The 17,197-nt window shown below is 32.3% G+C and overlaps 3 protein-coding genes across 3 annotated transcripts; all 3 read right to left on the reverse strand.

The window, feature by feature from the left end:
- Positions 1 to 425: 425 nt before the first annotated feature.
- Positions 426 to 1,127, reverse strand: LOC146919464 (ethylene-responsive transcription factor ERF039-like). The gene has a single exon (XM_085710587.1). It carries the CDS (start codon positions 1,094 to 1,096, stop codon positions 551 to 553), a length of 546 nt encoding a protein of 181 aa, XP_085566713.1. The 5' UTR covers positions 1,097 to 1,127; the 3' UTR covers positions 426 to 550.
- A 4,090-nt stretch (positions 1,128 to 5,217) lies between these two features.
- Positions 5,218 to 12,153, reverse strand: LOC146919465 (peroxisomal acyl-coenzyme A oxidase 1-like). The gene is made up of 14 exons (XM_085712798.1): positions 11,946 to 12,153; positions 10,419 to 10,527; positions 10,228 to 10,289; positions 9,937 to 10,146; positions 9,656 to 9,743; positions 9,414 to 9,576; positions 8,551 to 8,749; positions 7,973 to 8,170; positions 7,261 to 7,392; positions 6,913 to 7,033; positions 6,689 to 6,799; positions 6,269 to 6,338; positions 5,754 to 5,937; positions 5,218 to 5,662 (listed from the first exon to the last, which is right to left on the reverse strand). Exons 1-14 carry the CDS (start codon positions 12,081 to 12,083, stop codon positions 5,453 to 5,455), a joined length of 1,995 nt encoding a protein of 664 aa, XP_085568924.1. The 5' UTR covers positions 12,084 to 12,153; the 3' UTR covers positions 5,218 to 5,452.
- Positions 12,154 to 14,580: 2,427 nt separating this feature from the next.
- LOC146919466 (large ribosomal subunit protein uL1z) lies at positions 14,581 to 17,015 on the reverse strand. The gene is made up of 5 exons (XM_085712892.1): positions 16,973 to 17,015; positions 16,562 to 16,781; positions 15,680 to 15,845; positions 15,234 to 15,439; positions 14,581 to 14,827 (listed from the first exon to the last, which is right to left on the reverse strand). The coding sequence occupies exons 1-5, from the start codon at positions 16,975 to 16,977 to the stop codon at positions 14,774 to 14,776; spliced, it is 651 nt and encodes a 216-aa protein (XP_085569018.1). The 5' UTR covers positions 16,978 to 17,015; the 3' UTR covers positions 14,581 to 14,773.
- Positions 17,016 to 17,197: the final 182 nt, after the last annotated feature.

Below are 17,197 nucleotides of genomic sequence, written 5' to 3' on the forward strand. Positions count from 1 at the left end.
TCTTTGTTAAAGAGATATCAATCTCTTAGATAAATCTCAGTTAATTCGAAAGATATTTATGATTTACAAACAAAAAAAATGAATGATATTTTGTGACCCTAGCTATAGAACACTATTACTATATTAATTATATAGAAAAATTGTATTAAAAATTGTGTATCTCATTTTCAAAATAAAAGTTGTTTTTTTACTATACATATAATTATTATTTATGTATTCCTTAAGCTAAGTTAGCATGACCTAAATAAAAAATCATCATGAAGCGACATTGATATTAACTTGGATTTCAAACATTGACTATGTTTGCTCTTCACAAACAAACAAAGACTATGTATGTAAGTATTAAATTTTAATTACTTTTAACCAAAATTATTTTTAAAAAGTCAATTCATAAAAGATCAATTTTATCCACAGTATAACTAAACTTACACTTAACTGAACATTATTCTTGTAACAAATATTAGAATGAGCATGTCCTTTACATTTTGCCTCTACCTTGAAACAAATACTAGTAAGTAGTAATTTACAGCACCATAGTAAATTAGTAAGGTTAAGGCTCCCACGGGAAAGGCTCATCCAGCCCAAAACTTGGGTTTGGATATTCAGCTCCAGCCACGAGCCACGACATGGAAGAATAATGAAACTCGGTTGAATTCTTATTTGAATCTAGTAAGAGATCAGGGAGGTCGTAGAATGTATCATCCTCGTCATTTAATGTTTCTTGTATGTCGTGGGCTTGGTCCTGGGCTTCGTGGAGATAGCCCATAGCCGCTGCCTTAGCAGCAGCAGCTTGAATGTCCTTAGGAGAATTAGTGGTTGGGTGCGGAAGTTGTTGAGCTAATTCGGGGAAATTGAGGTAAGCCGAGCTGCCTTTGATGGCTTGGGCCGCAACGTCATGGGCTCGAGCTGCCATCTCGGGTGTCGGATAAGTGCCTAGCCAAATTCTTGATTTTTTCTTGGGCTCTCTAATTTCTGAAACCCATTTTCCCCAACTACGCATTCTTACTCCACGATACAATGGGTGCTTCCCATTATCACCTTTGTTTTTGGTTTTGTTATCTTCAATTGAGGAGGAGGAGACAGAAACTTGTTCCATGTTTTTAGTAGTAGACTGTAGTGTGGAGTGAATGAAAAATGTGGTGGGTACTATATATAGATGTTTAAATATTGGTTTGTTTGAGGTGTGATTGTGAGTGCAGAGGGATTTTACACGTATATATAAAGGAAATGGTCCAATTCAAAAGCGAAAAAATAAATAAATGATAAAAATTATTCTTTTGTATTGGTGAATATGAGTACTACTTTGCAATAATTTTACTTATATTTCTACGACAAATTTAACGATGAATTTTTTAAACAATATCTTTAGAGTATTGTCAGTATAACTCATGAATAAATATGGTTTAATATGTTGCTCTTTTTGTCCCATAATAATCAATTTATTTGATTATTTCTCACATACATATTAAAAAATATATATAAATGAAAGAAAATAAATAATATTTTAACGCATTATCTTTTTTTTTTTTGATGAAGTAGTTTAGTGGCTAGAGCTCACTCGTTAAATGTGGGATGTCCGGGTTCGAACCCCAGCCGCTGCATATAAAATATCTCTTTCAACTAAGTTAAGTTCATCGGAATTTTAATGCATTATCTATATTAAGGAATTAACTGCTAAATTCTTGTTAAGCCGGTTATTTGAAGGAATTCACGGTTTTGTAGGTAATTGATTGCTAATTTGAAAGGTTGAGTGCAGCCTCACGGGTGAAGGAGTAGAACAACCTAACATTGGAGATAATTTGTAGTTGATCACAACCTTTTTAATTAATATTAAAATTAAGGTCAAAATTTGTAGTACTCAAAAGAATCTTATCCATTCTCTGTAGGGTCATAATTTATTTATTTATTTCAAACATATAGGGTCAGAAAATTGTTTCATGCTTTTAGGACATGAGACAAGAGGGGAGGGAGGAGTAAATGAAAAATATGGTGGGTACTGCAGAGACTCAAACAGTGGTGGTTTGAGATTTGATGGAATTGATTGTGAGTGAACGCAACATGTTTTTTTTTTTTTTTTTTTTGTCAATTAGTCTAATAGTTGGGGTTCCTACACTTAAATACAAAAAACTGAGGTGTTCAAGGTTTAAACATCGATGGTGCATAATGTAGTTACAGCTAGCAATTGAGCTGTCTATGATATTATTCCTTCTCTGCGAGTGTATGCATGCAACATGGAATTTTGCACGTGTTTATAAAGGAAATGGATACATTTCAAAAGGGGAAAAAAATATACTGTAAATGATGATAACAGTTGGTGTAATATAAATAAATGTGCTTAGTATTCATCCATCCCACGACAGTTGATTTATTTGACTATTTCAAGCACATTAAAAAAATATAAATGAAATACAAAGATTAATGTGTTAATTTTAAACATGGTTAATTAAGTTTGATCTAAAATAATAATAATAATGAGTTTTCGTCCGAAAGAAATTATCAAATTTTGTTTTTCGTCCTCTTAAAAATAGTGGTATGCTTAGGTCCTGAATTAAGGGTTCAGTTTGGTGTTTTGATAACTCGTGGTTCTTCTGAATCAGTTGTGCCAATGGTAGAGATGATTTACTGAGAGGTTTGATTGTTGATTTCTAGGATCATCTAAAATATTTGGGGGCCCTATATTTGTTGGAAAGAGGGGATTATGTTGGTGGTTGAGGTCATTGTTCTTGATTTTGATTTTGATTTTGATCATAATTAAAATGAGGATGAATTTATGGTTGAATGGTGGTGTCAACTACCATGGAATCAGAGAGTTGATTATTTTGTAGTTTTGAAGAGGAGGTTACAATGTCTAAGGTTTCAACAACGAATTTGGTGATGGAAGGTTTTCCAAAAAGTTTATTTACAACAATTTGGTAATGTTTGTCAAAAAATAATTTGGTAATGAATGAATCTAAAATGTTAATTTTTATTTATATTAGTGATGGGATGGTGTATTTGAGTTATTTGTTAGCCATTTCAAATTCTTAGACCATTAAAGAAATCCATAAAGCTCCAATATGAAATTCACACACAGCAATATTTTACATCCACTTTAATAATTATATTTTAAAATACAAAACTTTATAATTTACAATAAAGATAAAATATAATTTTATAATAAAACAATTATAAATTTTAAAAGATATATCTAAATTTTCACTTTAGGCCTCAAAATATGTTGGGTAGAATTTTCTTTCTCAATAGCCTTGGATTCAGCTTTCTCTTGTTCTGCCAGCATGGACTTAAGATTCTACTTTGAAGCATATTTCTTTGCCCTTTCAAAAGAAATGATAGTACCTCGTTTGACTCTTGCATCGCAATTAAATGGAAATATGGAATGTCATTGTATCACAATTCATATTAATTTGATGTTTGTGGGAGAGATTAGTGCCTGTCTGCATCCCTTTGCCTTTTGCTTTGGTCCCAAAAGAAATAAATTGAATAGGTATAGAGTGATCCCCCACCCAAACATATACATATGAATAATGTTAACCCAAGGGCTAGGCTAGGTGGAGAAGCTCGGTTGAAAAGGTTTGAGATTTGGAAGTGTACTTTTCTTTAAATTTTAAGTTTGAATTTCTAAGATGTAAAAAAAAATTGGATCGGTCTATACAAAGTTTTATTTTGCTTTCAATTAGTTTGAATTTCTAAGATTTAAAAAAAAATTGGACCGGTCTATACAAAGTTTTGTTTTGCTTTCAAGTAGAGTTTTTGTTAGTTGATGATGAGATTGATCTTTGAATAAGTTGATTCTTTTCTAAAAATACAACAAAACTGAATAATGCTAAAACCACACTTTCTCCAATAACACAAGTTTCCAACACACTCATCCATCTATTGGTTAAAATTCACGAGTCCCACCAAATTTATATGGAATTCTCATAATTTTGCGAGACTCAGTGAATTAGACCACTTCAATTTAAACTCGCATATACATTAAATTTCATGAATTTAACCGTTGAATATTTTTATATTATGTTAATAATCATCCATAGCAAACATTATGGCTTTGTTTTGGCTTTATGAAGAAAATTAAATCTTCAAAGTTTTCCCCTCTCCAAACTCCAAATTTTTTTCCATTTGCAAATTTCCTTTTCCCAAAGTCCTCCCCTCTACTTTATGCATTGAACTAATTTTTTTATAGATCAACCGTTTTTGGATAAGTAGATTTTTTCTCCTTGTACCAATTTTTTTCTCTCCTAACCAAATATTTTTCCATGCATACATACTTTTTCTTTTGAAGGCATACATTTATGATCCTTTGTTTAAGGTTTTTGAATTGAACACTGGTGTATCACTCATGAATACCAGTCAAATAATTTCTTTAAATTCGTATTATTTCTCATTCAACTTCATAGAGAATATTAAAAAATAATAATTAAAATGAAATTTAAAATTAAACCATGGATTTGTTGTTTATATCAACTATAGCGTTGTTATTTTGTTCACTTTGGGATTCTCCTCCGATTACCAATGAACTCATATTGCCAATATACGACTATAATTGATTGGCTAATATAGTTTACCTACGGTATGTATTTATACGTTTACTATTTTATAAAAATAATAATAATAATAATAATAATAATAATAATAATAATAATAATAACACACTTTCACTAGTAAAAATGTTGTCCTTTGATAGCATCAATTTATGGATGCGACGAAAACAATTTAGCCAATCATTGAAGTGCCCGTCACTTGCCTCTGAACTTTTTGCATTTTTTCTGAAATTACTTAGTTCTGTTAAAAAAATCTGAGAGATAATCTTATTAAAAACAGTTGTTTCTTTTGTTGATCTAAAACAACATTTTTCGCTTACTTACTTTGAGCGTCTTCTTTGGTACATCTTGTGCTAAAGAGACGTCTTTGATTGTGTGAATATATATACCATTTTTTATTCTTCAAAAAAAACATTTTTCGCTTACTTTTCTTAAATATACAAAAAAAAAATCACAAATCTACCTAGGATGTGACACCAAGTAAAATATTAAAAAAAAACAAGTATAAATTGCATAAAGAACTTCAAAATAACACCATGTTGGGCAATCACAACCCATATGCCTGTGATGTTCTTATGCCTAGAAATGCAGTACATGTCACAAGAAGCAAGATCGATGAAACATGAGGGATCAAGTATACAAAAATAAATTTTCACCAAAAAAAAAAAAGCAAACATAAATCAATAATGATGTTCTAGTTCCATTCCCGATACACCGAATTGCTGCTTACTCTCATGAATTTTATTAACCATGGAAATAAACTTTTTTGAAAAAAATAAAAATCCATGGAAATAAACTGATTATATCAAAGTTCCACTAGTATGTATTCATCTACATTTATTTATTCTTCCATGCAACTTTATTGACCATTTTCAATAAAAATAGTACCACCTGCCCAATTATAAAATACTCTAGAGTCTAGCATTATGAAGTTTTTGCCTAAGCATTGGTTGAACATACTCTTTAAAGCCATCCGGAACAACTGAATCGTTCAAAGGATCTTTCCAAGCCTCTTCATACAACTTAGGATACACATTTCCATCATATCGTCCAAGAACCGAACCAAGCAAGTGATCAGTGTAGTTAAATGCATCAACAAGCGAAATTGCATTAGGACGAACCTAAATAACAACACACAAAATCATCAGCCTTCTTATTATACAGTTAAATTAAGCAGAAAATGCTATTAACGAGAAATTGTTTAGGACAAACCTGTGAATACAAGGACCTCAATTGCTCATTCGCAAGTGATCCTTGTTCTTCAGTGATGGAGCCAGTGGAAAGAAAATCGCCCAGATGCTTATGAAGAAGAAATAAAGCATAAATGCTGCACAGAACTTCTAACTGCTGTTTCACTCCCTTTCCAGGAATATCCTGCTGCAACTTCTCTATAAATCTGAAAAACACGAGGTTACGATATGATCAACTTCAATGTTCTCAAATCTACTACACTACACTGTGTACTTTTTTCGGACTACTTTAAGGTACCGTCTTCAAGCGCACTACTGTTAAGTGCTTCTCTATGATATCAAATTTAGACTCTACATGAAAAGTAATTAAGGAAAGGGGGCTACTATTATGTGTTTCTCTAGAATATAGACCTGTTCTTTCGGGAGACAATTGAGTATTACTGTAAATCTAGATATGCAATCATGAAGCTCACGAGGATAGCAATCACCGGCACATTAATTAAAAACAACTGATGTGTGAATTCAGTAGAAACTTACTTGGAAACAACGATTAACTGGCAATGAGCAGCTGCTGCCTCAACTAAATCAACCGAGAGTTCTTGGAAACCTAACATCAGAGAAACTATTAGCAAGTAACAATAATATCCAACCGTGTTGCACAAATGACAATTACAATTTAACACGCCTTAATAGAGTTTTTGTATAAAACATGTCATTGTATTTGTAGTATAGTTTTTACACTTTTTGTACGAACAAAATTTACAAAAATAAAAATAAAAAATTGCAATTTTGTAACAGTGCTGCATATTCAATCTATTTGTAAAACTGCAGGTGGGTGATTTCTTACTAAAAAAATCAAAACACCTATGGTCACCAATAACACGTCAATCAAGATAAATGAACAACACACACAGGTCAATAAAGCTTGTGATTCAAACAATATATCAAATTATTTACCCTCTTCGGGATTAGAGAACTTGGTAATATTTTGAGCAACAGCGACAGACATCCTGGCAGCCCTAGCTTCAAATGCTTCAATCACTACATTAGGCTTCAACCAATCCTCAGCTGAAAGAAATAAAAAGAAAGTATAATATCACAAATCAAAGGATGCATGCATGTTTAGTGATATTAAACGAAACCATTGCCTAAGATATAAAAAGATTACGATTTCATCGTACCTCTTTTAACATCAGATTGATATTGCATCAATTGTTCCACTCGAGCCAAATAAGCTGTGGTACCAACAGGTTTCTTTCCAGAGCCCAACTGAGAAATAGTTTTCACAAGATACCTTGCCACCTATATGAGATTTACTAGTTGTCAAAAACATCCCAAGATAATTCCTAAAAAACATCCTAAATCAGGCAGCTAATGTAAGGCACAAAAATGTGCTGAGGACACTAATAAGCATATATAAAACATGAAGCTTTTAGACGCGCCCACATGGAAGTAGATAAACAAATTAACAGAGATTACTAAACAATGGAAAACGGAATGATATATAAGATATTTAAAAGTTAACAAACCTGTAAAAGCAGCACAGTATTGTCTCCTTCATATGTGCAGGCAGGAACATAAACTGCAAATAACTCAGGTAGACCACTGCTACAAAGATAACCATGACCGCCACATAGTTTACGGCATTCTTCAATTCCATCCTGTGAATGGAAGTTATTTTATTTGAATTTCAATAAAGTTCAGAGTTACAAAGTGAAGAACACGTATGTGACATGGTACAATTAAAGGGTAATAACACATGACAGCAACAAACACATTTTAATCATTTAAAGGAAGAGAAGGTTAGTCATCCAGCCAGTTATCCCGCATACAAATAGTTGAAATGAACAATAAATTAAGGATAAACAAATTATATTGATTGATCTTGCAAAATATATAAATCGCAACATGATCTGATCTGTAGTGTTAATTTTTACTTTAGATTTCAAACTCATATCGGCAGAGTTCATGTAAAAAGTTTTAGCAGTAATGCACAGTAACATCCATCAATGTCTTCAAAATATTCATATGTTTCAAATAACAAATTGATCTGCATAAGGTGGAACTATAGAAATGAGGAAATGAGCTTCAACATAAGGAGATAGATTAAGGGAGGAGAGTTGTTGTCGGTAACATTTGTGGAATCTCACTAAAGGATGGCTAAAAAAGCTAAAAAAATAATAATTAAATTGAACAGCTAAGACCAATCAGCATAGAAAGTAATATTAAGTAGCAACATACAGCAGTTGCAGAAGTAGTCAAGGATTTCAACCCTGCAGTGCAAGCATGGGCCTCGGGCAATGTTGAAAAATCATTAGCTTGTAATCTTTGAGTCACATCCGTGTAAAGCCATTTCAGCCACTCACTAACAAATCTGAAAGCATATGCAGAAGCTAGCAATGGGAAGAGTCTAGCCTGCTGTGTTTTGTAATCAATCACCTAAATCGAAACAGATAGCACAAAGTAAGACACACACAAACTTAAAAAGACAACTCTAACCATTCAATTTTATTGTAGCCAGTCAATATCAAATAATTAATGCAAAGATGAAGAGGGATCCCATCAACCTTCCTGCTACAAGAATTGCAAAAACAATTTATTTATTTTTTTGTAAAAAGAAAAACTACTCAATTCACACAACCAATAACAACTTAATTAAAATGATTTGGCTAATATTTTAATTGTAATTTTGGGTTCAACCTTTTTTTTATCACTTTCATCAAATTTACTTATTGAAAAGAATCTTCATTAGCATATCTCTAATGACTATGAATTCTCCAACAAGCAATATACTTGCACCAATAGGTTTTAAAACTTACCTGTGTTTCAGGCCCTCCCTTTTGAGATCCAAACTGTCTTCGAACAGCACTGTATCTGGTAGCAATACAAACTGCTCGTGACAAAGCAGTTGATGCATCAGCTACAATTGCCTGCCTCACATATACCATAGTTCCATAAATTAACTGTCTTGGAACATTGGATTGTACATATTTTCCTTCTCTGGTGACCTGTGAAACCCTGGTAGATTGAAAAACAGAGTAATCGCCACATTATTCTATTGACAAAGACTGAAAAGCACACTAATATTAAAAATGATTAGAAAAGGTCATCTTAATATATGCTTTGTTCGTTACAGATCTTTCCCCCACCCATCACAACAGAGTGATGAATTCTACACAGGATGAAGACGGCCCTTTGTTCCTGTTTGCTTTTCTCAACCGTCGTTTCTATCCAGTTATCTAAGTACACACGTAAATAATCTAAAAGCAAACCTATTAACAATTGCATTAAAAAAGAAGTGGCAAATAATAATGTCAATGTTTCAATCTTTGATTATTAACAAGGCATTTAGTCCTAAGTAGCTAACTTCTTACCGCTGTAAGAGAAGTAGGTTCCAAAGAAATGCTATTCATTCATAGATAAAACACCTTAAATATTCCCCCTACCGGTATTCACTTGAAGATAATGACTAAAAGTATTTTTACTCATGTATTGGTTTTGATTCAGTCTCCCATTTTGTGAATTCACCCACATACATTGCCTAGTGGTTAGGACTGCGGTAACTTTGCTTTCACAAATAATTTATGTACTATAAATTATATACTATTAAACCTCAAACTAAGATTACCGGTTTTAAGGTTGGTGAGACTAGAGAAAGGACAAATATCTAAAACTGAACTACCTCATTAACATTTGATTCCTTGGAATTCGTACGTGGTCAAATCTTAGAACTCCATTATCCATGGTGTTATATGCTGCATTTCCAAATTTCATTCCTATATCTCCAACAGTTATACCTGGAAGAGGCAAGTGATCATCCAAGCTCCGCAGCTGGACAATGAAACCTTCAAATAGCACATATAGTTAATAAATTTGCATCTGAGTCTAACACAAGAAATTTGGATGATTAAATTTGGCAGTTACCATGCACTCCTTGGTCTTGACCTTCAGTAATAAGACGGGCATAAACAATAGCATGTGTGGATATTTTACCCAACCCACCAGGCCACCACTGTTTTAAATCAACAATAAAAGGTCATGATATATCCAAATACAGACAAATAAGCTTGAGGAACGAATGAGTGAAGCACAATTGTTTTCCCTGATTGCACTTGTCAATGCACTTAATAACATTATAAGATTATAGAATCCCAAACAGAAAATAACTGTAAAAGCTTTTGGGAGACATCACCCATTTCACTCACTTTGCTGGAAGTCAATGTGGGGCTGTGAATAATGAACTCGTCTGTTTTTGGATCAAACGTTGCAGTTGTTTCTAGCCCTTGAACATTGGATCCATGACCAAGTTCGGTTTGGGCATAGCAGCCAATTATTTGCATCTTATAAGCTAGAGGTAACCACTTTTCCTGCTGCTCATCAGTTCCTTGTCCTTTGATAGCAGGCACAAACATTCCCTGCAAAAGAATATGAATAATTAAAATTTAACACAGCCTGATAAAGCTGTATAGGAAACAGGACAAAAACTTGAATTATACCCAATGAAGATCCGTAAAAGCAGGCTCATCTACAAAGGATCTAAGTTTAGAAGCTTCTTGTTCTGTAAAAGAATACAATACACGAAATTTTAAAGAATGAAAAATATCAAATGTCACAGGAAACTAATTGTGTCCCAAGTAATAAAATAACATAAACCAAATGCATGCAGCACTAATGCCAAAAGACTCACCATTAAGACGGAGCTCGATGATCCTTTTCCATGCATAAGCTGTTTTTCTCAAAGTGTTCTTAAATAACTCCTTTCTATCAAGCGAGGTTCTGTTATCCTTTCGGAATGCCTAGAAATGACAAACAACGAAGCAAGGTTACAAATTTTTAAATAAATCACATTCATCATTATCACCAAACTAAAAAGCAAAGGTGTGGGAAACAAAAGCTACCTACATTACATGTTAAAGTTGAACAGTGACATGCAAAACATTAACTAATCACCAAGGCATTGAAATCTTTGAATGCATAACTAGATGAACTATGAACTGGTTTTTTTTATAGATAAAATATGAGTAACATCATTTTCACATTGCTCCTGCCAAAATTTTCAAAATCTAGCCTTTCAAGAGGGGGGAGACCTTTTGTGCAAGTTATTTAAAAAATAAATAAAATAAAGTGCAACATTTTAACGTAAGATCAAATGAAATGAATAATAAATCCAAATGAATCAACAATTTGGCCCTTTAAATTATTAAATCTGTCAATTATCTCTCAAATTAATACAATAACAACAATCAAGCCATATCCCCTCAAAAAAAAAATCAAGCCTTATGTCACTAATCTCTAAATCATTTAGGATCCAACTCATTAATCTCTAAATCTATCAACCTCTAAAAAAAAACAAATCTCTAAACCTCTCAAATTAATGAAATTTTGAAATAAATACTCATGAATTTGAAAATATTTAATCACATTCATAATTCTAAAAAAAATCAATATTAACGGCCCGTTTGTTACGGATTAAAATAAAAGTGATTTTGACATAAAATAATTTAGAGATTATATTTTAGAGATTTTATGAAAAAAATCAGAATCTATTTTGCGTTTGTTAACTGTAATAAAAATCATTTTTTTTAAACAAAATAATTCTAGTTTGTTTGGATACAACTATATAAAATAGATTTTTTTGTTACAAAATTAGTTCAATTTTGTAAACTATATTTTCTCTCTCCTCTAAAAAAAATCTATTTTTGTAGAAGTTGCTCTTAACAGCTTCAATCATTTAGATTTTTTTTTAGATACTGATTTTTTAAAAAGTTATAACAAAGGAAATACTCTTAAAAAGTAATTATTTTTTCTTAAAAAAGCTATAAATCAACCAATCCAGAAGGTGTAATGTGATAAATTATATTTTAAATTTCATTTGTCACTTTAGAATTTGAGGACTAAATTGTTGATTCACACTAACTAAGGAGAGGTTTCAATTTTGTTTAGTTTAATTTTAATCACAGTCAATAATATGTTTAAATTATCAAAGGATTACGATTTCTTGACAATCTAATAAATCTTTAGACAAGCGAAAATAACTCGCAAAAAGAAAAAGAAAAAAAAAAACAGAATCTAGATAGCATTGGTGACATATCCGAGAAAAACGGAAGAAAATGATGTCAACTTTATAGTAAAAAAAAAAAAAGTTAGATTTTGAAGCATAAGCAACGATAATTGCAAGCATAGAGAAAAAGAAAGAAAGAGGGAATTCATTCACCGGATCGGAAGCAACAAGACGAGAAATCCGATCGGAAAGTTCGAATTCTTGACGAGAACCAGCCCAAACGATCTTCATCTCGTTCACATCGAATTCAGCTTTGTTCCTTTCGAAAGCTAAATGATCAACGCCTTCCATGGTTGGATGAGAATGGAACAGTGATTTGGTTTTTGGTTTGAAGAATGAGGGAGGATAGTGTGTGTGTTCTACTTCTACTTCTACTAGTACTACCTTTTGTATAGTGATGAGAGTGATGACGATGGCATTAATTAGCACATATTCCACGTTTGGTGTTTGTTTTCAAATTTTGGTCCAAATTAAAAATCTTTACTACTTTGTGGAGTATCGACTTTTCATTAGAATTGAAATTAGTTCCATGTTTACTTTTTTTCTTCTTTTGACTCTTTGACTTTTCTTTCTTCATTTCTTCACACGTGATTTTTAGGAAATTTCTTCATTTCTATCTACTGTTTTAAGGAAATTTTTTAGTGGGAAAAAAAAAGTGAAAATAGAAAAGATGTTGATAAAGAAATAGTGTGAATGTTCTCGTGAGTTTAGCTCAATTGATATGGACAATACAATATATGTAAGGTTTGAGGTTTGAACCCTAGCCACCAACAAAAAAAAAAACAAAGAAAATAGTGTGAATGTCCATGTGAGCTTATGTCAATTGGTATGCATAATGTATGCAAGGTTCGGAAATCAAATCCTGGTCACCACCGAAAAAAAATAGTGTGAATCACTATCTAAAAAAAATAGTGTGAAAACACTAACAAAAAAAGAGAAATATTGTGAAAAGAGATAAAGATGTGACAAAAAGGTTCCAGTAACTTGGAGTTCCATCATGAGATACATGTAGTCCGGTTAAAAATTGTTCTAACAAATATTGCACCAATTATTTTTCAAACAATTCGTTTTTTAATAAAACTTATTAATCATTTAAACTTAATTATTTAGTTTTCACTTTGTTTGTTCTAATGGAAAGTGAGAAGAGAAAAATGAAAATATTTTTCTAAGAGACATTAATGGTCTTGAGCGAGAAAAAAGAAATTTGTATTGTACAATTTGATAATATATAATTGACCTTCCAACAAAATTATTTAATTTTTTAATTCAATTTAATAAAATACATACTTTAAATTCTAACGAGTGTCAATTCTAATGGAAAATGCTAACGAGTGTCTTAAAGACACTCTTTAAGAACTTTAGATAGTAAGTTTTTATGGAAGTTTGTACATTCAATACATCGGAAATTAAAGTATTAAATTTTTTTTAATAAAAAGTTTTAATTTAGAATCTCCTTAAAGCACTCTTTAGCAAGACCATAATTCAATTGTGTTCAATTGAATTGACCTGCTTTGTGTTTTAACTTTTTCCTCATGGTGCTTGCTTAGATGGAATGAGTGATTTCCCATCTATCTCTATTCACCCCCCACTCATCCTCCAATGATCCATCATTTGACCCTTGCTTTGTGGTTTTTTGACGCCTCCTTGCATTTCTACGATGCAACAATTTTGTCTCAATTTTTCCTTGATCAAAATCTCATCATCGCTTCTAGTCGAAATTCCACCCCATCCAGAGAAGTATCTTTACAAACCTTTTTTGATGGATAGTCCTCCATCTTATCCACTACTTCATCCGTCCCTATATGTAAGCACCATTTGCCTCGTGTCTTGTCTCTTAGTTTGTTTCAAGTTTCACCCCATGTATTTGCTTAAATGTTCGAGAGGACTCACTTTATCGGTACTATATTCTGAAAAAGAGGTTTATGACGGCTATCGCCAAATTTTGCATCCACTCAACCTCACAAATGACTTTTCAATGGGTGGTTGGATTGGTCATCTCATAGACCATTCATAACCGATTTGAACGAACACTTAGAAACGTCTTTTTCCATTGTTGGATGAAATTAGAGAACGTGGATTTCTCCAGTCATTTGTAGAAATTAAGATTAAAATTCTGGTTTGTTAACGCTTATTGACTACTAAATTGTGTGTATCGTTGGTTTGTGTTTGGCCATCATTTTTTATTTTTTTTGAGCAAGTGTTTGGCCATCATAATCACTTGTATTATCTCAAAATATAGACGAAGACGAGAGATGCCGAAACTCATGATCCTTTCCTTTGGATTATATCATTACAAATTTAGCATTTGAATGAAACCTATTTTACCGTAAAAAAAAATAACCTAGTACTTATTTAATGAAATTAATTTCTAAATCAATTTTGAATAAATCAAATTTTCTATTTCCAATATTTTGTTAGGGATATTTCCAATGGAGTATATTTTTTTGACCAATTCTAATGTTTGACTAAATTATACCCGCTTATTTGATTTTTCCAACTGTAATTAAGTATTTGTCATTACTATTTACTACCATAATACACACCAAAGTCAAACACACAGTCCTCGTCGTACTTACTTTTCCTCTTGTTTTAGCCACTCTCAGCCAACCATGCCGACCCCATTCTCAATAAATACCAATCTTCATCAAACATTAGTGATGGACCCAAGGCAGGCATGGACGGCCAAAGGCAGATCAATTTAAGTCAAAAAAATTAAAGTTTTTAGTATTCAATAAAAATTAATCATACTTTGATATTTTCAAAACTAAAAGATGTAAAACACAAAGGATTGAAATTAGGACCCCTATAAGGCTATAATTATCCAACGTTTGTAACCAATGAAACAACATTCAAGAACACAAAATACTAACAAAATCTCAACCAACAAAATTGTAGAAAGATGATGAAAACTCTCGTCCCAGATATTACAATAACAAAATATTACGCACAATCCAAAATTCGCTGTATTCAAAATCAAGCCTTTAAAAGACTCGGTAAGATTTTCCCATGGAGCTCTTCAGATACAAGCACCTAACCTGAAACCAGCAATAGATTACATTAATTCGATGGCAGCCAGATTATTTATTCTAAAGCAGAAAACAGCAGTAAAAACACTTGACAGCAGCACCACCGAAGAACATATATGGTGAAAATTGAAAACAAGGTACTGCGACATCTTCACAAGGTTGTGAGGCAAAAACTTCAATAAAACTGCAAACTAAAACAGCATTTACAACGAAAGTTGCAGTGATGTTATAGACATATACTTGGGATGGATATTGAAATCCAGTCCTCTAATGTCGGACTATTACTTCTTAATTATAAAACAAAATAGATGTTATAGTAGCCTATTATTGCTCATCATCCAATGATTCATCATCACCACAAAATAGAAGGTAACAAAGCAATGATTTTACTCGATGTTATGAGTGGAATACTTACATTTTGCCAGTTCTTTTTCAACAAGGACACGAGGAAGTTAACACTCAGTTGTACATTTTGGAATATTTGTTTTTCGTCCATACTAACATTGCCAACAGCTACTCCCATGCACAACACTTTCTTGAGCTGGAATTTGACCATAGCCTTAGTCTCGTTAACCTTAGCCTCAAGAGATTCTTGGTGGGAAACAAGTGTAGGGAACTTTCCTGAAAAGCCATGCAAAATATCCAAATCAGCTCAAGCAACAATTGAAATGGCAAACTTTCAAATAAACCTGGTTGCTAAATAAAATGAAGCAACGGATAGAGTATGAACCAAAAACAGTTGGTAATTTAAAATGATTCAATACATACATGTATTACTAACATAAAACATAAACAGGATATATGTGGACAAAATATAACTAAAGAGACAGCATTCCAAAACGCCCAAAAGAAAACACATGCCTGCCTTGTTGAGACCAGGACCCAAAAGACGAGGAATCTGTTTGATAACAGCTTCAGAGGCTAAAAAGGCATGGTACTTCTTTGCCAATTTCTTCACCAGTTTCTTATTTTTGTTTAGCTTCTTCAAAGCTTCAACATCCATCGATTCCAATCCTATTTTCTCAGCCTACAATATGCATATTAGAGTGTAAGACATTAACACAAGAAACTTAGCAACAAACATATATTCAAAAAAATATCCCATGCTCCGGATGCAAAATCAATACCATCAAAACTAAATGAAAGACATTAGTATGTTGTTGAATTGTGGTTACTAAGGGTCTGTTTGAATTTGCTTATCTGAGCTTATCTACTGGCATAAATTTTGTGACACTGTTTGGAAGAACTTGTTTAAAACAGCTTATTTTCATTGTTCATAAGCTGTTTTCAGCTTATTTTCATAAGTTCTCCAAGATAGCTTATGAAAACAGCTTATAATTTATACAAAACAATCTAACTTTATTTTATCTTTTGCTATAGAAATAGCTTATGCATAAGCGATTATCAGCTTAATCCTAAGTCGCATACAACAGTATCATTGTGTCATCTGACTCATATCAGGAAAATAAGTGATTAATAGCAATCAACCAAAATATAGCACAAAAATAAATGGCAATTCACACATTTGAAACTCGTGTTCACTTCAATTCAGCAATAACTACCTCGGTAGCACCGACATTTTGATATAAGGAATTTGCCACTCTATCAAACACGTGTTCGGCAATGACGCTTGTGATTACATTCAATTATGTCATTTTTATCAAATCATTATCGGTGTCTCCGTGTCAGTGTTTCGTGTTTGTGAATCCAACAAACAGTTTGAGTGCAACATGAGATTATTACCTCCTCAACATGTTGGGCATCACCAAGCATGCAAATTTTCATCTTTGGTCTCGGAATGTGAGGCAACTTAACCGAACCGCTGAAACGTTTATCCTTTTGAGGATCATAGTTTTTCAAACCAATCTGGAGTTCAATAGTCTCCACAAATTTACGGTTTTTCTCTTTGGAATCACCCATGATTCCGGTAATAGCTTCTCTCACAGCATCACTCTGAAGCTTACTGCACAATCAATCAACAATTCGTTGAATAATTAACATTGCTACATTAAAATCCATATAAATCAAATCTCAGTTATCAATGAAAAATAACAATTTGTAACTCAATTTATATATAAAAAAAAAAGCTTAAAGAAGCTTAAAAAAAGGTGATAAAAGACAAGTAGAATAAGAGAGAGGGAAAAAAAAAATAACCTCATCTTCGATAGAGAAGAAGAGGTGCGAAGTGTGCTAGTACGATGGGAAGAAGAGCTGCGAACAAACAAAACCCTAGACAGACAGACTAATATGAGTTTTGGGCTGTTTTGTAATTCAAGCCCATAACGTTTATTTCATTTCATAGTTGCTCTTTTCGCCACTCTATTTGCTCAAATATACCTACCTATAAAACAACGTTTTATTAGGTATTCATGACTGAGT

Source organism: Medicago sativa, chromosome 5 (assembly GCF_051527215.1).
Source record: "Medicago sativa cultivar Bolivia chromosome 5, Bolivia_mono, whole genome shotgun sequence".
Classification (NCBI taxonomy): Eukaryota; Viridiplantae; Streptophyta; class Magnoliopsida; order Fabales; family Fabaceae; genus Medicago; species Medicago sativa.